This window comes from Armigeres subalbatus, chromosome 2 (genome assembly GCF_024139115.2).
Source record: "Armigeres subalbatus isolate Guangzhou_Male chromosome 2, GZ_Asu_2, whole genome shotgun sequence".
NCBI lineage: Eukaryota > Metazoa > Arthropoda > Insecta > Diptera > Culicidae > Armigeres > Armigeres subalbatus.
Genome location: NC_085140.1, coordinates 170,766,481 through 170,794,263, shown reverse-complemented (window position 1 = coordinate 170,794,263; position 27,783 = coordinate 170,766,481). Strand labels below are relative to the sequence as shown.

At 38.8% G+C, this 27,783-nt stretch overlaps 1 protein-coding gene across 1 annotated transcript; it reads right to left on the bottom strand.

Moving 5' to 3' along the window:
* LOC134211196 (transcriptional repressor CTCF-like) lies at positions 1-27,315 on the bottom strand. The gene is made up of 5 exons (XM_062687872.1): positions 27,157-27,315; positions 1,602-2,628; positions 590-1,384; positions 288-406; positions 1-203 (listed from the first exon to the last, which is right to left on the bottom strand). Exons 2-5 carry the CDS (start codon positions 2,602-2,604, stop codon positions 153-155), a joined length of 1,968 nt encoding a protein of 655 aa, XP_062543856.1. The 5' UTR covers positions 2,605-2,628; positions 27,157-27,315; the 3' UTR covers positions 1-152.
* Positions 27,316-27,783: the final 468 nt, after the last annotated feature.

The window sequence follows — 27,783 nt, the reverse complement described above, 5'->3', positions numbered from 1 at the left end:
TCAATATACCAAGCGCTTACAAAGTGCCTTAAAAATCACTTTGACTAGGGTTGTTGATTATTAACGTAAAGCAGCCTGCATTGCTTTATTATCGTTTGATATATGTATCATACTCGACGTTAACAATTCAGTGTTGTGCATCATCTAACTCTTCAGTGGAGCAAGGTAATGTTTGGTTTACCTTCTGAGTCATCTTCGTCGTCCTGGTTATGATAGAAATGGAAATTATTAGAATTAACATGCGTATTTGTTAAAAAAAAAACCTTTATATAAGGCGATATACTTACATCAAATCCGAAACAGTTGCTCATATCTTTCTCAATGTCGGTGCTCTGTGATACCGATTCGTAACGCGCTTTCTTTGCAGGTGGTTGGTACGAGCTCATAAGCATCTGATTGGTCAAATCTGCGAGGACAAAATATGCATGAGTATGAGGGGATTACATTTTAGAGCAAACGAATACTGGGACCGATAGTAAGAAAATAAATTTAAAAAAATACTGTGTACACAGTAAAGATAATTGTAGCAAGAAAATGCAAAAAAAAAGGATTTTGGAATTTGTCTAAGTGTGGCAAGCTTCAAAAATACCTTCACTAAGAATGAAATCTGTAGTGGTTCCCGCTAGTGCGTCCCGATCTTCCGGAATGTTGACTTCCTCAAAAGCGACATCTGTGTCTGTTTTAATAACCGGTTTTGGCTTTTGCTCCTCCTCATCTTGTAGTTGAATAACTTCCAGCACAACATATTGGCCGTCTTCACCCTCGACTGTCATCATTTCTTCCTCTGTCTCCTCGTCATCATCTTCCTCTTCTGCCTCATCTTCCTCTTCAGTTTCGAATTCATCCACTTGTTCCAAGGTGATGTTAACCTTTTTCTGGCGCCCTTCTTTGAGGGCTTGCTTTTCCTCATATGCCGACGACTCAGGATCGTGTAAAGCCATATGCCGAATTAGATTACCCTTATGCCGGAACGAGCGTGGACAGTTGGGACATTTGTGCGTTTTGTCCTTCGGAGTTGGCTGCACATAGTCTGGATTATGGTATAGATTGATATGGCGCCGCAGCAGCTGCTTTTGCCGGAAGGATTGCTCGCACATTTCGCACTGAAATGGTTTCTGATCCGTATGCACCAGGATGTGCGACTCGAGATGGCGCGCCGAAATCGAAGCGTATGGGCAGAGGTCGCATTTGTAACATTTTTCGCCCTCGTGTGTTTTGGTGTGCATTTTGTAGGTGTAACGGTCCTGGTACACTTTGTTGCACCGCCGACACTTGAGGGGTTTCTCCACAGGGGTATGTAGTTTTTGGATGTGAATGCGGAGGTCCGTTTTTCGACCGCATGTCGTGGGACAAAGTTCACAATGAAACACCGGTTTGTCGCCAACTGTAAATATTATTTTTAAAACATAAGACTTAGATTAATTTCGGAATACCAAAACCCATCAAATGTATAAACGAGTGTACCATAAAGTACCCTAATTCCAATCAGCGAACCATTGTGACTGGCACTGTTTTTTGAAGATTGGCATTAAGACACATCGCGGTGTAATTCCATTATCCAGTCAGAAGTTTCAAACTAATTACTAATCATCTAAACTTACCTTGGTGAATCAACTTGTGTGCCTTTAGTGAGTTGGACTGGGTGAATCGTGCATGGCAGACATCACATTCGTAGGGTTTCTCTCCGGTGTGAATCCGCAAGTGTCTTTTCAACTTGAACGTATCTGGCGAAGCGTAGGTACAATGGGGACACTGATACGGGCGTTCGCCGGTGTGACACCGGATGTGACGCTTCAGTTTGCTCAGTTCAACACTGGCGTAATCGCACTCGGGACATTTATGAGGTTTTTCAAGTGTATGACGGTAGCGCACGTGTCTCACAAGCTCACCGGACGTGGTGAACGTGCTTTCACAGTGTTTACAGTGATGTGGTTTGGTTCCGGTGTGGGTGTTAACGTGATTTTGTAGGGATGCCAGGGTTTTGAAGCCTCGTTCGCAAACGGAACACTTGTGAGGGCGATCTTCCGAGTGTGATTTCATATGACGTGCCAACAGGAAACGTTTGTTGGTCGTGTAGTTGCAATAATTGCACATATGTTTCGAGCCACTCTTGGCTTGCGTGAGCCTAACTACTTTACTACTGCCTGCTTTCGATATCTCCGTCAATTCAAGATCTTCAAATTCATAAACGTTTTCCTCTACTTCTTCATCATTTTCTTGCGGTGGTTCCTCCTTCTGCGCTTCGTCTTGCATGATCAGTACGTAGCTTATATCCTTGCTATCCTCTTTTTTGGGTTGTGTCAAGCTGTGGTCTTCCGTAGTCACTTCTTCTTCTACTTCTTCTTCTTCCTCTTCAATTTCTCCATCTGGTGGAGCCGTGGTTAAAACCGGTTCGGAGTCTTTGGTAGCCTGATAGTAGTAATTGCCACTCTGGTCTACAAAATAGCATCCTGCATCCTCATCGTCATCGTCTTCATCCTCTTCATTCACTTGGGACTCGACGTCGTTCTCGCCTTCGCCAATTTCTTTATTGAACGACTCCAGATAGGACTGGATTTCGGTTCCTTCCATCTTTATCATCATATCTGCATTTGGAGTCGTCATTTTTCAACTGTCACAGGAAAGTTACTGAAAAACACAAATGGGTTGCATTAATATTATTGTTTGATGCAAAAGTATGTTAAATATAATTTGGACTAAATGTTCATAATTTGGATCAAAGGTAGAGAAAATAACGCCATACACAGCAGAATGGGGTGAAACAAATGAACATTCCATATTTAGTTAAATTGGATTGCATTTCGATATGAAATAACAGTAAGTTCGATTAATTATTGCGTTTATATGCATGCTCCAAATATGTAGATGGAAACACATTTAAAATTACAACATATTTTTATCTGAGTATGTAAAAGATTCCAATACATTTTTCTAAAGGAAGGGCCTTAGACCCATAGGCCCACGGTGTCACGTAGACAACGTACGTTACAAACAAAAATGTTCGAAGTAATAATGCTGTCCAATGAGCAGCTCGAAGTAGCTTGAAGTTGTTCCTGTCACGCTCATGCCCGTTTGTTGACAAAAAAGAACGAGCAGGACGGGAACAACTTCGAGCTACTTCGAGCTGCTCATTGGACAGCACTAATATTTTCCTTCCAAGATCGACATAGGCGTACGGATCGAGAAAGCAGGGGCTGCCTTTGCGACTTTGAGAAATATATGGGAAAGCGGGCATTTAAGCGGAAGGACCAAAATCCGAATCTTCAACTGTAACGTGAAATCTGTGCAGTTATACGCTAGCATAATAAAATGTGTATCAGTGGAGAACACTCAATGGCTGCCAGCAGGTGTTCATCAACAGATGCCTGCCGTACATAATTCGGACCTGGTGATCTCACAACACAACTGGATCTCAAACAACGAGCTCCATCGTCGTTGTCACCAGAGGCCGAAAGCTACACAAATTCGGGATCAGAAGTGGGACTGGGTCGGGCACACCTTAAGCAGGGGCAGAATCGGAATCTGTAAACAAGCAGAGGCAGACCCAGAGACTCATGGCGGCGAAGCCTCAATAAAGCAATTAAAAAAGTCGACCGAAATCCATAAGCTGGTTAAAGCGATAGCAGGACATCGCTTTCAAGTTAGCCCTTTGCACCACCGGAGGACCCATAAGTAAGTATTAATATTTTCCTATCAATTCCACCAATATTCATATTCTGGTAGCATTTAATTACCAGATTGCACAAATATACTATTTTTATTTCCATTTTGCTTGCATTTTTGTACCTGGAAAACATTCTCATCAACAATATGGCAGAAAAATATGCTCCGACTCAGGCCGAGTGGTCTTGGAATTGGACCTAATCCAATGAGAAATGGAAAGCGAGTAGTCATACGTGAAAAATGAGAAAAGAAAAATAAAACCCGAAAAGCAAGAAATGAGAAGCGGGAAAGGAGAAAGCGAGAAAAAAGAAGTAATAAGAAGGAAGAACGATAAAGAAAAAATGAAAAACAAAACAAAAGGAATAAAGAAGAAGAAATAAAGAAGAAGAGAGAAGAAAAAGATAGCAAGAATAAGAAAGGAAGAAGTATGAAGAAAGAAGTGAGAAGAATTGACAAGAAATAATAGAAGAAAAACCCTGATTCATCCATCTAGAGATGTTTGTGCCTTTCTCGTGCATTATATGTACTAAAAAGACTTGAGTGAGATTTTCTTAGCGTGTTTTTTGTACAGAAATCGTATTTTGGCCATAACTTTTGATCCCATAGTCACATCTGGCCAATTTTCAGTAGGAAAGGAAAGTGCCTAAAAGATGAATGAGTTTTATTTTGCGCACATACATACACACACACGCACACACACACACACATACAGACAGACATTATCTCAATTCGCCGAGCTGAGTCGATTGGTATATAACACTATGGGTCTCCGGGCCTTCTATCACAAAATCGTCTTGGAAGTGAATATACAGCCTTTTCGTTTCACCTTGGTGTACGGGAAAGGCAAAAAAGGAGCAGTCGTCAAAGGAAAAAGAAAAGGAAGAAAGTGCTAAGAAGAACGATTAAATAAGAAGGAAGAAAAGAAGAGAAAACAGGAAGACTTCTCATTGGGCCTAATGACCGTAGGCATCGCGTTTGTCATATTTTTTTGACGTAGGACTTACGTCTCTCTTTACTATACCGGGTGTAATTTCAAAATATTCAAATCGACCGCGTTACGCTGTGTTGAAAGATTTTAAACGTTAATAGCGTTCGTCTCAGTGGACGAATTTCTGCGGTAAGCCCCTCAATCGAAAGATTTCAAGTATGCCTTCCATGTCCATGCTTGATAAGACCCGAAAAACTTGTTTCAATAGGCATGAAACTGTTTTCAATGAAAAACATTGAGCTCAAGGGAACCTATAAATATGGGTACCGCATAATTCTTGCATCATTCCATTACCACGTTCTGATTGGTGCAGACACCAGCGAATGAGCAGCCGCTGGGTCTGCCGAGAAGCCATAAAATAGCGCAACGCGACTTTTTCCTTTCACTCTGACCGGGCCAAGCGAAGCAACTGCATCATCGATGGAACAGCGCTTTTAGTAGGGAATGAAGTCTGCACCGACCGCTTTTCGGCTCGTCACCATCAAAGCGACCATCATCATCCGAAACCTAGCCAGCACATCAGCAGTCCACCCTACAGACCCGACAAAGCAGCAATGCTGAGCAGATACCGGCAGCAGCAGCAGAGTCGAGCCGAGACCGGCCGGCATCGGTGCTGAGCCGAGACAGGCTGAAGAAAAGCCACATGATGCAGCATGTATGTCCAAAAAACAAACGGTTCTTCCGAGAGCCAATAATAGAGATCAATATCAATGCTTTCAATACCCTTCCGGATAGAAATTGTACTTGGGTGCCAAATCCAATATTCTAGAGATAAAATTTTATGCGTGATTTTCATAAATAGCGTCAAAACTAACAGTAGATATTTTTTTCTGATTTAACCGCGAAGTGGACGAAGGACTTCGCTTGACCATGCCTTTAAAGATTCATAAGATGTCCAAATCTCTCACTTAATCTTATTTGGATAAAGAAAATACCGATTACAGCTAAAACATTGATAAACTATCAAAAAATATCTAGATAAACATTGTTTGCTACTGACCGCACACAAAGCGAACGTGACTGAATGATCGTCCCATGTTACCAATTCTAAATCTTATCACCCGAAATCCCATGTCCGGGTGTTTCCTTCCTTCTACTTCTAACAATGTTGTCTCAGAAAAGAACACGTACTTCCCACCTGAACTGCAATTCTAACCTCGCTTGCCCGGCTTATTGGCCTGTATCTAGCGAAAGGTCTAGTTAGGAAATAGACGCCAGCAGCGAGCAACAAGCGTAAAAAAGAAGAAACCCTTCTCGAACGCGTTGATGATGATGACGCTTTGGCTGACAAAGAAGCGGTATATAAGACACTAGCTGATTGGCCCACCAATTGGGAAGCAGAGAAGATTCAAAATTAGGTATAAAAGAAAAGTGCATTCGCTCGCAGAGCATTCAGTCTTTTTTATACCATCACTAGAAATTCGCGGTTATTTGAAAAGATCGTTTTCTTACTTTTTGCACTTAGCCGAAGCAAACAGCCTTTTTCAAGGCTCTAAGGGTTAAAAATAATGTTCTCCTTCAGTCGCTATCGCACGGATTAGGGAGCCCTACATCCTCTGCTGGGCCAACTTGTGGCTTATTTCAGGCAGTCCTTCAGTGGGAAGGTTGCTGTCGAGGCTAATATTCCGTGACCGGACAGATACTTCCTGAATTGTTTTTGATGATTCTTGTTCGAGGTAGATTTGATTTCTGTGTCGGTTTGATGAGAAGATTTTGCCAAGGAATGGTATGCAACGCCGATTATTTATCCAAAATAGTTGATGTGAGAAATTTGGACATATTATGTATCTTGAAGGCATGGTCAAGTCAAGTCCTACGTCCACTTAGCGGTTATGTCATAGACATTACCCACTGTTCGTTTTTTCTGATCTCACTGGCAAGCACCAATTTGCGGTTTGAGGGTACTTTATTTTGTAAACAAACATTGGAAATCAAATTCTCACTGAAGCAATAATTTTCTGTGAAAACTACGATATGTGTCCTACAAAAGTAATCTTTTCTCTATCAGATAAAGGAATTAGTAACCAGTTGTCTCGGCCATCGAATTCTTAGATGGAGGACCGAGGAGACTCGGCGTTCGGCAAATCTAGACGTAAGGTCCTTCAGGCACTAAGAAGGCTTAACACCGACGAGCCTCTCAGGCCAGACGCCCTGGAAAGTTACAAGGAGGAGTTCCGGCAATGTAAAAAAGTCTTCAGGGAGGCGAACTACAAACTATGGGAAGAATTCATTGACAGTATAAACCACAGCCCAAAGACACCTTATCAACGTCCTGTCGCCCGTTTTTAATAATTATTTAATTATATTAGTTTAGACTCCGTTTGTTTTCTTTCACCCCTGCATCACTCCTTTCCAGCATTGAGTCCTCGCAGCGACATGCCGCAAAGCTGCTTCATTTGCCACAGCTACATCAGGGTAGCACAGGATGCCTCTCCTCGACGAGGCTGAACGGATCGTACGAAAAGTTGCCGGTACAGGAGTAAAAAGCTGGCTGATGCTTCCGGCTAAGGTAGTTAAAACCATCGCCGTCCGTTTCCGAAGAGACGCCAACACTGAGGAGCTGAGAAGGTCGACCCTTGAACTCACCGCAATGTGCTTCCGGGATCTAAGGAATTCTCTCAAGCATGGCACCAAAAGATATTTTAGTTACCAGATAAAGATTGTTGCTTCGGTTCCCTTTGTTCTCCTGTCCGAAACATGTGTGGTACCTAACTGTCTAATCGTATGTATTTTTCCTTCCTTGACATTTAGATCCTCTTTCCTCGCCAGCAAAAGATGTTCCGGACAGCGACGACAGCGACAATCTTTATCTGGTAACTAAAATATCTTTTATGGCACCGAACACTAGTTTCGCCTGGATCCCTGGCCACTGCGGTATCAAAGGACAAAACCGCCACCGTGTTGGACACGAGGTTCAACGCTATCGCGCCGTCCCACTGGTCGACGTAAAGGAATGAACAGGAAGTGTCCTCGGTCAGGATCGGCTCTGGAACAACAGAAGATCAACCTTCCTGAGGAAGGTAATGGCATTCCCACAACTTCGGCGGAGGATCTTTTCGGTCCTACTGAGATCTTTGTGGAGTAGAGAATAGTGTTGTGCATTTTATCTGTTGCTGTCTCAGATACGACTACCCTCGATAGCTCCATGGGGTTTCAGTCAGTATTCGGGACGTCTTGACAGTCGACGAAGTTGCGATTACAGCCCTTTTTGTTTTCAGGAGGTCGTATATTTTAGTATTTCCATCTCTCTCCCAAAAACAAAACCAAATCAAGAAGGGGAGTGGTCCTTGATTCCAGTCTTAAACAAAAATAACAAAAGCATGAGGATTACTACTCCTGGCCACGCCCATCTTCACCGTAACTAGGAAGAGGAAGGAAGTGTTGATGTAGTACTTACTTAACTAGAGGCCACCGACTTAGCGACACCCTCATAAGTACCACGGAGTTGGATAATGAGGAAGGTATTCGTTGGGTCAGGATTTGCCTGTAGCTGGCAATGTAACCGTGGTAGATCTTACCCCGTAACACACCACGTAAAGGTGTCTACCCAGCATTACGGGTCCGAATTGAACATTATGTCGAAGCAGTTGATAGGTGAAAAATGGTTTGGCCAAAAATGTTATTAGGCCGAACCAGTCATTTTCCTGACAAAGCCGTTTGCCCTAACAAATCGTTTGGTCGAATGTTTAACCGCAAGTTCCAATTTAGTGCCTTGTTGGCTTTCTCACAAAAATGTCACTTACACCAGTGAGAACCTAAACCCAAACTAGAGGCCTGAATAAGAGAAACGCGGATAGAAAATATGACCCCGCCAACACTGCATTCAATCTTCTTCATCAAAGAACAACACATGAAAAGGAAGAAATGCTTTATGTGGATAAAATCTCACAATCCGTTATTTTACGTGTCCACATCACATAACAATAGAATCCAATAAACAATGGAATTTGCAAATGGAATATTATTGCAAATTAATGTAAAATACATTCAATTTTGTTTATTTAAAAATCGTTTAATTAAAAATCGAATTTGGCCGTTTTCAGTATTTGAGCCAACATTTTGGCTGCTTGACAGGTCTCCTGCTCTATTGGCTGCTGTTTTTTGACGGTTCGATTGGCGGCACATACCTATCCGCGTTTCTCTTATTCAGGCCTCTACCCAAACTCCGCACCTCTATGATAAATTACGGACGGCCTCACTGGTGGAGGAATCATTAGCTGTAATTGAAAATGTGCAGAGCTTATCGTTAATGACGAAGTAGTGAGCATCGCGTCCACTCACTCGCGGTTTGAGCCAGGTTGTCATTGGCAGGAAGCCCGATCAGGAATCCATAACAAAATTATAACTCAATTCTATCAATTGTTGTTATTTAAAACAACGTGTGTTACAATTAGATAATTCGATAAAAATGTGTCTTCGGCCAGCTTTATTTCATATCAAAATTATAACAACAGTAGTTATGTATATTTACACAAAATAATTGCCTACATTTTTTTTATATTGGAAATAGTTTACGTCAAAAAGCAGAGGTAATCACCTCCAGTATAACTTGAATCTATGTTCGATGTTAATAGCTAGTACAAAGTTAATTGCCTACATTATGGATGGAAATCCGGCGTTGCAGCGTACCACATTTTTATACGTGATGTAGGCAATTACCATGAAAGTAGATTTTTGTACCTCATAATCATATCAACGGTTGTTATAATGTTGAAATGAAGGTAACAACCTCTAATATAATTATGTTACGGCCAGTGTTGTAAAATGTCATTTGCATTCGTTTGTATAATTTTCCCAGAACTTTTTTCAGAAGGTAGCTATCAATTCATGATGTATGACGAACTTATAGCTCTTAAATGTGCCTACAACTTTGTCTAACAAGACATTGCTGTAAATATGTAATCTGGGGCGTGGGAGGCAAAATGTCATTCAAATGACATTATGTCAAATGACACGTGACATTTTGGAGAGTTTTCACTCTCCAGCCTCAGATGTTATATTTAGAGCTATGTACCCTTGAACAAAAATATAGCCCTACTCAATCGTTATGAGTACATCTAAAATTATGGAATAAATTTGGCTTCTAAAGAAAGTTATGAACAAATTAGTCAAATGACATGCAGATGACTTTTTACAAGCCTGGTTACGGCTAGAGGGAATTTTGATATATTTTTTTGTAATTTTAACAACTAACCAGCCAATTTTATTACACATTTTGTTACATTATTTTTCTGAAATAAATAACTCCCCTTGTTATAATTTTGTTATGCATTCTTGATCGGGAGGGATGCCAACCTTTAAGATGCCGTATATCTTCGGGTTGACTTCGGAACACCTTTCGATTTTCTAAGGCCAGCAAAGCGATCGAAGAATAGAAATCCCTATTTCGTGTAAGAACCGCCAACGAACTAAGAAGTGCGCGTCGAAATAAAGTTTAAGAAAATTTGTTATAATACAACAGAGTGTGAATAGAAGTAAAAAGGAAAGTTTGCTTTAAGAGTGAGCGGAAATACGATGAGGAAGAAAAGGTAAATCGAATTGCTAAATTTTTTGAAAGGGAAATTGGAGGGTACAGAAGTGCGCGATTAGTGACTAATTCTGCGCATCCCCGATCAAGAATGCATAACAAAATTATAACAAGGGGAGTTATTTATTTCAGAAAAATAATGTAACAAAATGTGTTATAAAATTGGCTGGTTAGTTGTTAAAATAACAAAAATTATATCAAAATTCCCTCTAGCCGTAACATAATTATATCAGAGGTTGTTAGCTTCATATCAACATTATAACAACCGTTGATATGATTATGAGGTACAAAAATCTACTTTCATGGTAATTGCCTACATCACGTATAAAAATGTGGTACGTTACAACGCCGGATTTCCATCCATAATGTAAGCAATTAACTTTGTACTAGCTATTAACATCGAACATTGATTCAAGTTATACTGGAGGTGATTACCTCCGCTTTTTTCCAATACCAAAAAATGTAGGCAATTATTTTGTGTAAATATACATAACTTATGTTGTCATAATTTTGATATGAAATAAAACTGGCCGAAGACACATTTTTATCGAATTATCTAATTATAACACACGTTGTTTTAAATAACAACCATTGATAGAATTGAGTTATAATTTTGTTATGTATTCCTGATCGGGTCTGGTCCGAATTAGGGCCTTTTTCTTTCGGAAAGCTTTCTGGAGCATCAAAACCTGTTTTCTCGCCCACAGTAAAGCCACCGGAACAACCAGGATACGGAATCTGCCTAGCGGTAAGCCAGCTTGGACGCCATTTCGTTCACCATTTTGTGAAATCGGAGACTGAATAACACCCCTACGCCGTCGTATCCCGATCACACAAGCTCTCGGTGCTTCGTGTCCGTTCTCAAAAGCGACTCGAAGCGTTCCGTAGGCTATTTCATCATCCGTCCGGCCATTCCATCATTCGTCCGGCCATTCCATCATTCGTCCGGCCGTTCCATCATACGCCCGGCCGTAGAAAGAACCGGAAAAGTCACGCCGATCGCCTAGATAGGCCCTTCATCATTCAGCCGGCCGTAGCGCCACGCAAGTTTCACCGATCGCCTAGATTGCTCATCCTTCTCCGTCTGGCCGTAGTAAGCTGCACGAAAACCACAACGAGCGTCCCGCTTGGTCATCCGTCATTCTCGTAGCCCCGCCGTAGTCATCTTAAGCAAGATCCGCCGACGAACACCAACGCCATCCAGGCGAGAAGTATACCGAAACATCGGAGGGCCCTCCACAGCATTCTAGGCAACATGTCGCAGCAACCCGGAAAAATCGCAAGTACCCTCCATGAATAATCTTTCAAGCTCAAAATGAACTAAGTAACAATAGAATGTTCTAATTAATTATTTGAGTGTATTACTTCTACGTGAAGTTCTACGTTGCCGTATCCCAACGGATCTATCAGTTCTATACTTTCGCCTTTAATTATATCATGAACATGTACGTCTAAGTTTGGAAGATGTTATTAGCATTTCCATACCATTAGAATGTAGTTAAACTATTGGTGGTCATTTCCTTAAGACGCACAGCCATGTTTACTGGTATACAACCTTTGGTTTGTTCGGATTCCGTGTTTGGGGCCTCTTTGTAGTTGGATTTCTACTTTGGTCAAATTAACGGCGGAAAATCGTTTGGCATATTTTGCTTTCAAAGGAGGAACGACAGTGGAATTGAGTTCCCGTTGTAAGGTAAGTGGACTAGGGTGTTCTAGTGGGAGCGATACAGCTATTTCCGTTAAACGAGCCCGTGCTCAGCTTAATCCTTACCCCAAGATTATTTCCCGTCGGAGCAGCCGAGAGGCTACAAATGGGCATGTAGAAGAAAATGGCATTTTGGCCGAAGTTATTAGATCTATTGTAGCACCCTCAGTGAGGGTCGTGGGTTCGAGTCCTATCGAAGGGAAAGTGGTTACCTCCAATACATTTTTCAAATCAATGTCTACCACATAATGTACATATTCACATATGAGTTTTCAGAACATTGCAAATTAATATTGTTGACATCAATCACTTTTCGTACAGCGCATGCCTTTTGAAGTTTCCGACACTCATTCTGCTTCTTCTTCTTCTTCTTCTTCTTCTTTGCTTCGCAAAACTAGAAGTTTTCTATTTTCTTGCAATATCACCAGTAAAGCTACAAACCCGGGATTTAGCTCCACATACAAACCAAGTCCCGTAGTCTGCAAACGAAAACAAAACTCGCGCTGTATACTACTCTGATTCTTCCGGTGGCTTCATACGGCCATGAGACATGGACGTTAAAGGAGGCTGATCGGAGAGCTCTCGGTGTGTTTGAGCGTAAGGTGCTGCGGACAATACTCGGTAAACTGGAGAACGGTTTCTGGCGGCGTCGGATGAATCACGAATTGTACCAGGTGTATAAAGGGCTGGATATTATTAAGCTTATACAACACGGCAGACTACGGTGGGCTGGTCACGTTGTTCCTATACCGGAAGAACGTCAAGCGAAGATAATATTTAGTAGAGAACCCGGAAGAGGCCGCAGGCTTCGTGGAAGGCCGCGTACACGACGGCTTTTTGCAGTTGAAGAGGACCTGAGGACGCTCAACGTTCAGGGCGACTGGAAGCGATTGGCACAGGATCGAGTCCAATGGAGAAGGATACTCCATTCGGCGTAGATTCATCGAAGAGATGTAGCCCATCAAGTATCAAGTAAGTACAAAACCATTCCTAGCTAAAGAATTTGTTCAGTAACAAGAACTTTCGTATGTTCCTCTGACTAACATTGTTCACCAGTTCATGAAGAGTTAGTACGTATTTGAGCCCCTAATTTGATTTATTTTTCTAGCAATCAGTTCAGTCTAGGACGATGGGGCCGAAGTTTAGTATCGCTTGGAAAGTTACTTCCGCTGCATACGGTTTAGCCTCAAAGGGAATTCGAGCCTTTCAACCATCTGCAGGGTAAAGATACACTGGATTCTGTTTTTACACGATTTACATTTTTTCAATTTTCCACTCATATTAAATATTTAACGTATATTAATTATCATGTGATTTTTCTTTGATTTATTCTGGATTTTTTGAAACATGTTGCGAAGAGTTTGGTGGCAAATTGAAGTCACACGATCAAAAATACGAGCGAAAAAAAATCGTGTAAAAATAAAATCCTGTGTAATTGCAATTCAGAAACTGCAACCGGAAGCGAGAACTAAATACTAAATTATTACCACAAGTGATTGCCCTAGCTCGAAAAATTGATTAAGCTAGGACTCGGTTTGGTAGATCTTACTCCGTAACACACTACGTAAAAGTGATCTACCAGCGTTACGGGAAATCAACTGCACTTAGTTTGCACTGATTATTAGTTTTATGGTGATGTAATTTCGATTTTACTACCACTGAATCAACGCCATCTCTTGCATTGAACGTTTTGACTGGTACCTTATTGGGGCGAAACCCAATGAAAAAGCAGTTAAACGTAAAAAACCGATCAATACCACGGGTCTGATGTTATGGTTGTATTTACGTAGTTTTTTTTCCTTGTTGGGGATTTGAATCACTGCGACCATTTGTAAGATCTATTGTGATAGCTACCCCATTTGATATAGCTTTGTCAAGTTGACGCATCAGTGCTATGTAGAGCAATTTCATCACCTTGACGACCAGCGTCTTCCCAATGCTGTTTTATGGTACAGATGAATCGTTCTACCATATTGGGACTTGTTCTCTAAACTTTTCTAAAAGTTGCCGGACAATGGCATACGCATGCTTCAACTTGATTGTTCAGCTTTGAACCATCGGTGAAAAATACAATTGATTCTGAGCGAAGATTTGGTCCACCATTTGTCCACATGCTTCGCTCAAGATTAATTACATCAAAACACTGATAAAAGTTGTATCTTCTTCTCATTCAAACATCGTTGTTCGTGATCAGTGAGTTGATATTTATTTTGCTTAGAATACCAAGATACGAGACGAGCCAGCCCAGGGCTGTAAGTCTCGCTAATAAAGACAAAAAAAAGAATACTAAGATGTCCTGTTAATAGTCACCTACTTTTGATCTTCAAAGCACCTCTTCGTCGCTTCTAATTGAATAAATTGATCCAATGGTATAGCACGTGGAGCACGGCGTGCTTCTCCAAGGTTAGCTGATATTTCTCTTTTTGATAACATCTCGCCAATCCAGTCAACAATGCAATGCATACATCGAAACCTCGTTTCAACATAGCATTGTTCATTGAACTGTAAGATGTGTTATCAAATGTCAAGGAACGCGGCAAGTGAAATTTCTTTTGCTTCAAAAGATCTTTTCAATTTTGTAGCTAAGTTGTGAAGCGCTGTTGTGATTAAACCTAAAGAGTCCAACCAGAGTAGCGATGCTACTCGGAAATTTTTGAACGATAAATTAGATCCAAAAACACACAAAATCAGTAACTTTAGGAACGGGAAAGACGGCTCTATTATTGCTGCAACAGAATACAATGTAAATGTTGTGAAGGATGGCATTCAAAGCGATCTGGGTGAAAGCTACAATGCTGTTGTTCCCACATCGGTGCCAAGGCTTAAAGTGATGGGCATGTGCGATAAATTATCCTCCGATGACTTCATCGAGATTTTAAAAAATCAAAATAAAGACATCGCTATAAATGAAGTAAAGGTTATCAGGACGTACGAAAATCCACGTTTCAAGTACAACAAATACAATGTTGTGTAAACCTAACCTCGAGTCACCACGAGTACGTTGGCTTATTTCCCTCTCTTACTAATTTAATAATAAGATTATGTCGATTGTACATATCACAAAGAAACGTGGCTCCGTAAAGTGTTATACACGCCTGAGCCTACCAAATAAACGAACTTGGAAAAAAAAATACAATGTTGTGATTGAAGTCGATAAGGATACTCATAGTTGCTTGCTGACCGCGAAGAAAGTGAATATAAGGTTTGATCGGTGCCTTGTAGTTCCCGAAGTTAGTGTTCTAAGATGCTTCCAATGTGGAGAATTTGGGCACATGAGTACGGAATGCAAGAATAATATTGCGTGTTCTAAGTGCAGTGAAGGTCACAAAACATCTGATTGCACGTCAACTGCTTTGAAATGTATCAATTGTTTGAAAATGAATAAAGAACGTAAAATGAATCTGGACGTAAACCACGGAGCATTTAGTACTGAGTGTAAAGTTTATAAAAGGTTATTTGATCGTAAAAAGAGCAGCTTACGTTTCAATGAATAGCAACCAAGTTCCAGTAGAAATGTGAATAATTTAGATATTTTGTATTTGAATATTGCTGGTTTGTCTACAAACTACGTTGCACTACGTAAGATTGTAGAAGATAAACGTCCACTTTTAGTATTTCTATCTGAAACTCATATTGTTAACTTAGAAGCATTTGATCAATATAGTATTCCGGGATATAGTGTTGCTGCTTGTCTATCACATTCGAGACACACCGGCGGAGTTGCTATTTATGTCAAAGAATCAGTTCAGTTCAAGCTTCAATTGAACGAAGTTTGCGATGGCAATTGGTTCTTAGGCATTGCAGTTGTACGTGGCATGAAGTTGGGTAATTACGGTATTTTATATCACTCTCCCAGTGCTAATGACCAGCATTTTTGGAAATTTTGAAAACTGGTTAGAGTCGTTTATGGATCCTAGTAAATTAAATGTTATTGCTGGCGATTTTAATATCAATTGGTGTGACGATTCAAATTCGAATCATTTGAAGCGATTAGTTGACTTTTTTAATTTAAAACAAAAAATAAATGAGTATACGCGTATTTCTCGGCACAGTAGAACTTTGATTGATCATGTTTACTCTAACTTTGATTCTGTCACTAGTGTTACGAATTGTGATTTAAAAGTAACCGATCATGAAACACTAGTCATTAGCATTACAGATGACAGTAGTAATAATAACGATTTGGTAAAACTTAAGTGCTGGAGAAAATATTCAAAACAAGCAATTACGAGCCTTATCGAAACAAACGTGGATTTTCGAGAAAATACTGGTAATTTAGATCAAAGAGCAGCTGTTATCACAAGCGTCTTAAAATCCTGTACCAATCAATTAGTTGAACAGAAATTAGTAACTTTGAAAAATTCAAACAGCTGGTACAATCTAGATCTTTTACGTCTTAAACGTAAAAGAGATAAGTTGTACAAAAAATGTCGTAAAAGTAATAATGAAAATCATTGGAATAGGTACCAGGTTGCGCGGAATAAATATTCGCAATGTTTAAAGCATACTCGATGCGAATATATTCAGAGGAAAATTTATCAGCATCAAAACAACAGCAAAGAGTTATGGAAAATATTAAAATCATTGTTAAAACCTAGTTCTTGTAAACCGCGATCCATAACTTTTAATGACACATTAGAAGAGTCGGAAGAAGTAATCGCGTCTAAATTTAATGATTATTTTGTCGACAGTGTTTCAACCATTAACCGATCTATCGAGTTAGTGGATGAACCTGACGAAATAAAACAGCCAGTTAACAGTAACTTGAGATTCGAAGGTTTTCACCCCATAACATTTCAAGAACTTGAAACGATTTGTTTTAATCTAGGAAAAACGGCTGGTATTGATAATGTTAATGCTAAAATTATACAAGATTGCTTTCATGTCATCGGACACAACCTGCTGGACCTGATAAATGAATCATTGCAAACTGGGCACGTGCCGCAAGTTTGGAAGGAATCCTTAGTTATTCCAATTCAAAAGTTGCTGGAACGATTAAAGCCGAAGAGTTTCGTCCCATCAACATGTTGCACACAGTAGAGAAAAATTTTAGAACTTGTTGTTAAAGGCCAGCTACTTATGTATTTAAATAGTAATAACTTGTTAATACCGGAACAATCGGGATACCGGGAGGGTCACTCCTGCGAAACCGCTTTGAACTTGGTATTAGCTAAATGGAAAGAAAGCATAGAGCATAAAGATACGATTGTTGCTGTGTTCTTGGATCTTAAACGCGCTTTTGAGACAATTTCTAGGCCCTTATTGTTGAAAACTTTGGAGCGCTTTGGAATTTCAGGTTCTGCATACAATTGGTTTAAAAGCTATTTGTCTGACAGAACTCAACGGACTGCTTTTAATGATTCTGTATCTCGTCCCGTGGAGAACACCCTAGGAGTGCCACAGGGAAGTGTATTGGGGCCCCTTTTGTTTATTATGTACATAAATGACATGCGACGGGTTTTACGTTTTTGTGATATAAACTTATTTGCAGACGATACTGTGTTATTCATTGCAGCTAGAGACTTAGAAGATGCGATTGAACGCTTGAATGAAGATTTGCATTCTTTAAGTAGATGGTTGAAGTACAAACAGTTGAAATTGAATATTAGTAAAACAAAGTACATGATTATTTCGCGAAATCGTTCAATAGATAATGTCTCTGTGAAAATTGATGACGAGACACTTGATCGCGTACGGGAAATTAAATATCTTGGCGTGATTATTGATGATAAATTGAAATTTGACCAACATATTGACAATGTCATCAAGAAAATAGCCAAGAGGTATGGAATCCTCTGTCGACTGAAAAACGAATTAAATATTGCTAGCAAAATACAGTTGTACAAATCAATCATCTCTCCTCACTTGGACTTTTGTCCTTCCATTTTGTTTTTAGCAAATCAGACACAAATATCGAGATTGCAGCGTTTGCAGAATAAGATTATGCGTTTGATTTTGAGATGTATCAGATTCACTTCCTCAACGTTTTTGTTGGATGCTTTGCAGTGGCTCTCGGTGAAGCAAAGAATTGTGTATTTGACAATGGTGTTCATTTTTAAAGTAATTAACGGATTGCTGCCTCGATATTTGTGTGATCGAATTGAAAGAGGAAGTGACATTCATAGATATAACACTAGAAACGCGGAAGATATAAGAACACCATACTTTTTGCATGGAGCTTCACAAAATTCTTTGTTTTTTAACCCTTTATAAGGCAGTGCACTATGGTCCAGGATACAGATTTACGCGGAAAGATGAATTTTACGCCAAAACTATATTTTTGAGAAAAAACTGTTGTTCTACAAAATTGTTCGTAATAGTAAGGCCATCATTATGGTTTTACCAAAAAATAGGGTGGCCCATCATATAAAAAAAAATAGGAAATATTTTTTTTATTTCTTGGAAAATTGACATGTTATGTTCTACAAAGTTGTAGCGTAGCTTATTCCAATCAATTTTTCTAAAAAAACTTTTTCTGTAGCTCTTAAGTTGGCTGATTTTGAACAATTTTACCTAATTGGATTAGGGTGTACCTAAAAAAAAACAGAATTTTTGATCTAATTTTTTTGTTTTAGATTTCTCGAAAAAGTCGTCTTCAGGTGACTTTTAGAGCTCAAAAAAATGCAACTTTTGATGGGTAAATATGCACAATATCTTTTTCCGATCAAAAGTTATAATCGTTTTTCTGTCAAAATTAAATTTTTTTCATAAGTTGATATCTCCGGTTAGGGCAGACCAAAAAAATATGTTTACACGGCATTTGAAAGATAAATTAATATTCTTCATTATATAAAAAAATTGGGGACATGTTATTTTTTTATCTCAAGTTTTACCAATTTTACTAAAACCATGTTTTTTCAAATAAATTAATATAACTCGACAACGGAAAAAGATACAGACGATATTCTTAAAGCAAAACACGCGTTATGAAAAGCCCCAAAAGTCTTCAGAAGATGACATTGGTGAGAAATGAAAAATAAAAAATCTACAGCTCTAACACTTTTTATAAGTTTTATCATTATCATCGTATTGCAAGATTTACGAGAAAAGATGCATTTTCGGTCTGAAGCATACTTTTAAGAAACAAAATTTGTTCTACAAAGTTGTTCTGGATACTTGGGCCCTTATTATAGAGTTACCGAAAAATAGGGTGGGCCATTTTATAAAAATGTAAAATTTTCATTTTTTTTTTTGCGGAATATTGACGTAAAATGTTCTACAAAGTTGTAGCGCAGCTTTTTCCAATCAACTTTGCTATATAAACTTTTTATGTAGCTCTCAAGCTTACTTGTTTAAAGTAATTTTACTTACCAGGATTAGGGTGTCCCTCAAAAAACAAGATTTATGATCTGCTCATTTCATTTTTTATTTTTCACGGATGTCATCTTCTGAAGACTTTTGGAGCTTTTCAAAACGCGTGTTTTGCTATAAGAATATCGTATGTATCTTCTTCCGTTGTCGAGTTATATCAATTTATTTAAAAAAAACATGATTTTAGTAAAATTGGTGAAACTTGAGATAAAAAAATAACATATCCCCAATTTTATGACATAATAAAGAATATTAATTTCTTTTTCAGATGCCGTACGAACATATTTTTTTGGTCTGCCCTAACTGGAGATATCAACTTATGAAAAATGTAATTTTGACAGAAAATGATTATAACTTTTGATCGGAAAAGATACTGTGCATATTCACCCCTCAAAAGTGGCATGGTTTTGAGCCCTCAAAGTCACCTGAAGACGACTTTTTCGGGAGATCTGAACCAAAAAAATAAGATCAAAAATACTGTTTTTTGAGGTACACCCTAATCCAATTAGGTAAAATTGCTCTAAATCAGCCAACTTAAGAGCTACAGAAAAAGTTTTTTTAGCAAAATTGATTGGAATGAGCTGCGCTACAACTTTGTAGAACATAACATGTCAATATTCTGAGAAATAAAAAAAAATATTTTCTAATTTTTTTTAAATGATGGGCCACCATATTTTTTGGTAGAACCATAATGATGGCCTTACTATTTTGAACAATATTGTAGAACAACAGTTTTTTCTAAAAAATATAGTTTTGGCGTAAAATTCATCTTTCCGCGTAAATCTGTATCCTGGACCATAGTGCAGTGGCAACTATATTGCCACCAACAAATAATATGTTTTTCTATTTATTAACAAGAGCTCTACTTATTATTTCACATGTAGTGACTTTATTTGCTTCCTAGTAACACCCCGGATGAATTTGAGCCATAAAAAAATTGAAATGTCAATTTGAGAACAGTTTTTTTACGAACAGATCGTAAGTTTCGAGTGGAAGAAGGATTTTCAGTTATAATTCGTTAAAAAAACGACAAAGATATATTTTTTCCCGTTGGTATCAATTATTTTGAATCTCCTGTGTTAGATTACTACGTGATTAGCGTGAAAAAAGCTTTGCCTTTCTGTATATTTGGTTTTTGGATTTTTGACGAAATTGTGTTTTTTTCCCAAGGGTCCCCTGCGTTTTTTGACTAGGACTCTTCACCAAAAAATGTAACGTACCTTGATTCGACTGGTTCTACGTAAAACCAAATTTTTAAAAATCTTTTTATATTTTTGTTGTTGCCTGTTTTCCCGCTTCCCGGGCAGTGGCAACTATATTGCCACCAATGTTGTCCCGCTTCGCGGGCAGTGGCAACTATATTGCCACCAATGTTTTACCGCTTGGCGGGCAGTGGCAACTATATTGCCACCAATTTTTCAATGTTTCTGAACTGTTTAATGTATAACAAACATACATTTGAGTTTAATACCATGTCAACATTGTGTCCTATTGTTGTTTTTGTTAATTTATTGTTTAGATTCGTCTGCCTTATAAAGGGTTAAAGGTATCAATTATTTCAATTCGATGCCTACACATATCAAACGTGCAAACACTCATTATCACAGTTTAAGAGACTTTGTGTTTCACACGTAAAAGCTGCCTTTTAAGCAGCTACTTAGGGTAATTCGCCAAATGTTGAACGGCTAATTTCTTCGCCTATTGTTGAACGCACGTGCATTTCTTATGGGAGTTCAACAATAGGCGACAAAATTAGCTGTTCAACATTTGGCGGTTTCCCCTAGTTGACTTTTTATAATTCAATAAATTTTGTATCTTGACGAAGTTTGACCTACGGATTGTTTGTTTGGACAATTGTATTTTTTATTTATTGAGGCACTGATAAACTGTTTTGTTCGCCTCGATGATGATGATGGATTTTATATATATTGACGTAATTGTAATTTGACCTTTTTTTGTGTAGTCTACAAAAGTTTGAGTCTCGCGCGCAAGGCAGATATGGATGATTTTTAAAATTTATGTACAGACTTGCGCATTTTCAACTGTTTGAATGATTCTTCGGATTAGTAATGGGCTATCTGGTAGAGTTTTGTTCCCGTGGTTGATACCGAAACTTTTGATATCGACGGAGCGGTAACACAAGTTTTAGTTTTGTTGACGACTTAGATTATTAATTTTATTGATGCTTACGAGTGATAAACGTTAAGTGGTCTTGTATAAACATGAAACGCGATTCTTGGTGGAACTTTTGAAATCTGTGCGGGAGGTATCACAAGTTTTGCATTTTAGTATAAACTCGAAGTATCACTACCGATGCTTATGAAAATCTGTAGATGAAATCAACAGTTTTTTCTTAATTTACCTTTTTTGCTGGATAGTAATGAAAAGTTATGTAATTCATATCTGTGATGGTAATCAGATCGTTTTTGTTTTTTGCAAATCTGATTAAATTGTTATTATATTATTCAATTAATTATCTTAAAGATAAATCGTCTAGCTCAAACCTTTGTAGGGGTATGTGGCGGGACCATCATCATCATCATCATGTTACTGAAGATTTACCCTCCTGATATGCAAACTGATTTTTGCTCAGAGGAATATTCGTTAAATAAGATGATTTTATATGCTCATCTTTTAGTTTTTTCCAATATTTTTAGTATAATGGACGATAAGCTAATTGGTCCGAAGGATTTTGAGCTTTTGGAAAATGTAAATGTGACACGCACTCACCGCCAGGGTTGTAAATATTCGGCAGCACTGGATGAAGGTGATGTTTTTTTATTTCATTTTTTTTATTTTCTTCCTGCTTTGAAATCAACCTCACATTCCCGGAGAGGCAGAAAAGTAAACAACAGAACTCACATCACCCACTGCGCCGCGAAGATGAAATTTACCACAGCAAAATGTACACATTCACCCAGCAAATTGAAAAAAATCACCACGCGTTTAAATGGGCCACTCACAGTCATACAGTAAGGCGCGAACTGAGTAGCATGTCAGAGCGACTTGTGAGTGGCTGAATGCGAAATTGAATGGTCGGTGTTGGAAATGATTTTTCGGCTGCACTCAGTCGCACTCACCACGGCGGCGAAGAAGGCGACTGCAGATTATACTGAGATCCATGTTTTTCACTGCATTGACTGTGAAATATTTCTACCCTGCTCACCGCAATGCAGTCGGAATATAGCCTAATATTAAGCTCGATTTAAACATCTTAGTCAGAACGGGCGGTCCTTTCTCTTCTGTTAGAGCACCTCCACGGGAGTCCCCATATGGGGCCCTATCGCTATTTCCGGGCCCTTTATAGGGACCCACTTTTACACCGAAGGTATCTAAACGGGAATGTAAAATAAGAACGCAACTCAAAATTAGCCGTGGGTTTCCAAATTTAGCGCCCCATATTGGGTTGCTAAATTTCCATACAGGGTTGCTATTTTGTGAAACGTCACTTTGTTATTGATAAAAAATTGCAGAAAATCTGTTTTCCTTTTTCTAAACAATTTCGATGAAATTAAATAGCAAGGGAAATTTTTTTTTATCTAGTGTCCCAGTGCAACTTCGCGAAGCAGTAATTGTAGTTCTAATTGATCAGCTATTATGAGGAGCGATGCGCACCGGCGCCCGCTAGAGCCCGAAATATTCATGGATTTTTCGCAAAAGAAAATTCTACTGTTTTTGTTTTGCAGGTTATTCCAAGGAGGAGGTCTTCCAGGAATCCCTCAGAATGTTCCTTTAGTAATTATTCAGTATGTTCTTCAACTAGTTTCTTCAGGAAATCTCCCACAAGTTTCTCTTTTCTGTCGTTCATTTAAACATTTCTTGTCTTAGAAATTCATGTAAGATCTCTGGCAAATTTCTCCGGGAGTTCCCCAGAAATTTTGTGTTTTTTTAAGAATCTTTAGCAGTTCTCCCAGACTAGTTTTAGGATTTATTCCAGAACCTATCGGGATTTTTTTGAAAGCATTCCTGCAGGATTTTGTCAAGAGTTTGCTGGGAATTGCAGGAGTTTTTTTTTTCAACTTCCAGGAGGAATGAAGTCCAGGAGGAATCACGGTGAAAAAAATTACAACGACGGATCTCCGGGTAGCTGGAGCAAAAGCGCAGAATTGCCTTCCGGAGATAGCGAGTTCTATTCCCGATTCGGTAAAGGATGTTTTAGAGTGGACTCCTTGGGCATAGTTGTGACACAAAATACATACTTATGAAATGGCGGCCACAGAAAAGTTTTCAATTAATAACTGAGAAAATGCTAATAGAATACTAAGTTGAGCAGCTAGCCATGTTCCAGTTGGAATGTAGAGCCATTGAAGAAAAAAAGACTATTTTTAGCAACAAGCGGTGGGAACTCAATATGTTAACAAAGATACCTAAAACAGAAACCACCGGTGGGAAGACGGGGCGCTATCCTAAAATAGCACTCGGAAGGGAGCGCTATAATAAGAATAGCGATGAGGACTCCCGTGGAGGTGCTCTTAGTACACGAAAAATTCTCTACCGGGTGTTTTGAATGGATCAACTTTCATGTTCAGTAAATATTTCCTTTGGCCAGCATGCCAGCATTGCTCCTGGTGTCTCCCAGTGACCTTATTCGTTTGATGAATATCTCGCCTGGCTTCATTTACACTAGTTTGCATAACAGATTCAGTCTGGTCTTTATATGAATTAACGATAGGAAACGGGAAGTGTGTTTGCATGATTACTTCTATTATGGAACGTACACACGGCCAAGCAGTTTGACTAACATTAACTCCACCTCTCGTTAATTCAAACATCCATCCAGTTTTACCAACAGCGACACGAACAATCAATTTATTCGACCAACAATATCACACACGAACGTCCGAAGCATCAACTCGAGCACCAACCATCGAAAAATGTAGGGGGTTTGTGCAACTTCACTACAAATGCTCATACATGTTCGGCGAACCTTGACTCCACCCCCGACAACTCAAACCAAAATCAAAACGTTTTAATTTTTTCCAACCGAGCCGCCAACTGTCAAATGGTTGTTCGAACAACTTCACACACGTTCAAACAAAGCAGCAACCGAAGTGTTTTCGTGGGGGCGGAGTCAATGTTCGTCGAACTGCTTGACTGGTGTGTACGTTGCATTATAGATGTAGTATAAATGTAGCATATAAACTGCCACCGCGGACCGCTTCTATCTCTTTTCCTCCCGAGATTAACGATTGCACCATGACGTCATCGGACACCATATGAGGGCAATGTTTACATTTTTTTACCCGTGTTTAAATGGGAGTGACTTCTCATGAGGGCAATGTTTACAATTTTTTTTTATGGAGATTTTGACTCGTGCAATGGTCAATTGCGTGTATGGCTTTCAATGTTGGATACGGAACGAACTGTGGTGATGGAACACAAGTGTCAGTCTTGTGATCGATACTTCTTGGTGCATACAATTTTTTCGTTGTTCAATGCAAACAGTAAACAACAATGACATGTCAAAACGCCCCAATTAGCGAACGATCACTGTATTCAAAACTCAATGGAAATTTGATACGTAAACTTTGAATTCCTTTATCAAGTGATAACGCTCGTAGCCTGATTTATCTATTCAATTGTAAATATAATATACATAAAAAATAAAAAAAATATATCCATAACAGCAGAAATTAAAGAAAAAGTCCTATTTTTAGTTCGTCTTCCTTATTCGCTGAGACGAGACCTGCAAAGAGGAAAAAATGTAACTTCAGCTAGGGTGACCATATGAAATTTTTCCAAAGGAGGACAATTCACCCAAATCGTAGCGAAAAAGGAGGACATTTGGTTAAAAAGGAGGACATAAAAAACATCGATCGATTTTTGGTTTTTAAGATGATTAAAAATATTATATTTGGCGTTTTGCACACTAATGTTTATTGGAAGAAGTTTTTGTAAGAACCAGCAAGTAACCTAGCAAACAAGAGATCGTATAATATTGCGAATAAGTGCACAAAGTGGTGGCCATATACGTACACTTTGCATGAACTCAAATATAGGCATGTGCCTATATCGCCTCCATCTTACACTTATTCGCTAGCACATGCAACTTTGTTTTAGCTGGGAGCTACGACATCTTCTTCTACTTTATTAACATTAAATATCCAGATGAAATATTCCCAACTGGCATTATAGCACATTATAGTCTATATCACTTTCCAATTATAAACTGCCAGCACATTTTTTGTAATGGTAAGATTTTAGCTTCAACTAATTTTGAAATCACTGTGAACAGAATTTTAACAAGAACAGCTCTTCTCATACAATTCTAAAAATTTGTCAAAAGATAACTGACTGAAGGTATCTCTAAGGACGGAACACAGGACCAGTGAAATTTGTTTCTTGAATGTCATTAAGAATCATATTTTAAGTACATGCCTTGTACATGAGAATGATATTGTTAACTGTATCACCAAGTTCTTAACTGAACTGAAATTTGAAACTGTTCAGATTTAGACTAAAGAAACTCAACTGTTCAGATTAGTTCAGATTTCTATTCCATTCTAGGCAAGGCATAGGGACTGCTCTTTGCCGCACATATTCAAGAAACGTGCCGTGCGATGCGTTCCAAAAGCAATTCGATGAGTGTTTACTCGTAGAAAATTTTGAGAAGCATTTGCATTTTTCCTAATCCATTTTCAAATCCAATCCAATCTAATTCAATACCTATTCTTCTGTTATCTTCGACATCTGTGTGTCTGTAACACAAACATTTGATTTCCGATATTAACATTGATTTAATTCAATAACTTAAAAGAAAATATTTCATATTAGAATGCAAAACACCATAATATGTGCAACGATTAATTTCCTAAGGGATCTCTGTTGCAGTAACTAGAATTACTACAGAAGAAAGTTATTTTTTTTTAAATATCCAAAAAGGAGGACATTTTAGCGCAAAAGGAAGACATCTGATTTTTGATGAAAAAGGAGGACATGTCCTCCTTTAGGATACCATATGGTCACCCTAACTTCAGCTGCTGCCAGTCAACTGCTGTCACGAACTGTCAGGTGCAACCAGCAGCTTTTTGAGTGAAAGTATTGGTATTCCAAATAAAATATTCCACATCATTTTTGTTTTACCAAGACTTTTTTACTTCAACGAGTATTCCAAACCTTCCGTTTAGCTTGTTAATAATCAGTAATAAAGCTGTGTTTTGTTCCCGGTATAAAAATCCTTATGAAAATGAATTAACTATTTCGTGAATTGGATACACTTTTATTGTGCTCAGAAGGGTCCACCTGGGGCTTAGGTGAAACAGTCAAGTAAACAGTTGAAACTCGATGGTCAACTGTGATGAAAAGAAGAACAAGTGTCAAAACAAGAGAAAAGAAGCAGCGTCTTTGCAGGTCTCGTCTCAGCTTATTCGTATACCCTTAAAAATGCACTACTCGCATACAATTTCGACTAATAAAATCAATAACATTGACACGCATTTGTTGAGCCCCTCGCATTTTTATATTATTCTGTGTGTACACTGCCTGGGTCATCAGTCAGATTTCTGTGTCACACTCTCACACTGAGTACACGCGTATTTGTATTGGTATTTATTACTTCACATCTGTTCGTACCTTTGGAACAGTTTAGCTTCCGATCGATGTAGGTTCCGAAGGTACTTTTCAGCAAATCAGCCATATTGGATAATATAATTAAACTCACTAATTTTCAAAATAAATCTAATTATCTGTTTCATTTTTGCAAACATTTGGAGTTAATGTTGTTTACAATCGCATTTCATTTGAACCACGGCAAGAGGGAGCCACCCCGAGACCATCGATTTCTAGTTTTTCTCACTATGAGCGCTGTGATGCCATTTTGCAAAACTTATGATGGCGTCAGTCTGATGCACTGCTGAAACATTTTTTCCTATTCTACGCGAGAAAAACTGTAGCGAAGTGTATATGAATGCCCAGAGTGATTAGCATCGAACAACACTTGGATTAAATAAAAATATCACTCACCTGGCACAGCCCCAATGGGAAAATCACCGAAACTTTTTCAATACTCGAACAAATTTTGCTTTCACTGTTTGTTACTTGAGGGCGTTAGTTGGTCGATGTGCGATCAATCACAAACTGCTGCTGAGTGCGGTGGCCGAATTTGTAAACTCACAACACCACCACGTCCGTGTTGCTCTGACAGTTGGGTAGATGTCGTACATGCATGCATACCGTCTACCTCGGTGGCCTGTCGCGAGGGTGCGTTCATATATTGCGGTTAGCACTGATGAGAGCGGCTGAGTGAAGGGGTTGGGGGTTCTAGAAACATTCTATAGATGTATTTAGTTAGGGGAACTGTTCCGATCTCCATCTCACTGTACATATATCCATCTCATCGCTAAACAAAGAAAAACGGCACCAAATTCGTCGCTTCTTTTTGTCCACACGCGTGCTCACTGCTGAAAAAAATCACAAAAATAATAAACAAACAAAATTCCTTTCCATTGCTTTGTTTTTGATGGGATGGAAATAGGAGCTATGAGATGAAGTGGCGAACCGTTCCCCTATATTAGAAAAATAGTTAAGAAAAGTTTTATGGTATGATTTTTTTTAAATGATTGTTGAATATAACGTAATAGATTAATGATC

Coding starts and splice junctions, on each gene's coding strand:
- LOC134211196 (XM_062687872.1), bottom strand. CDS start 2,604: ATGACGACTCCAAATGCAGATATGATGATAAAGATGGAAGGAACCGAA. Junction 407..589: donor AGATTTCATTCTTAGTGAAG/GTATTTTTGAAG, acceptor TTGTCCTCGCAG/ATTTGACCAATCAGATGCTT. Junction 204..287: donor GCAACTGTTTCGGATTTGAT/GTAAGTATATCG, acceptor TATCATAACCAG/GACGACGAAGATGACTCAGA.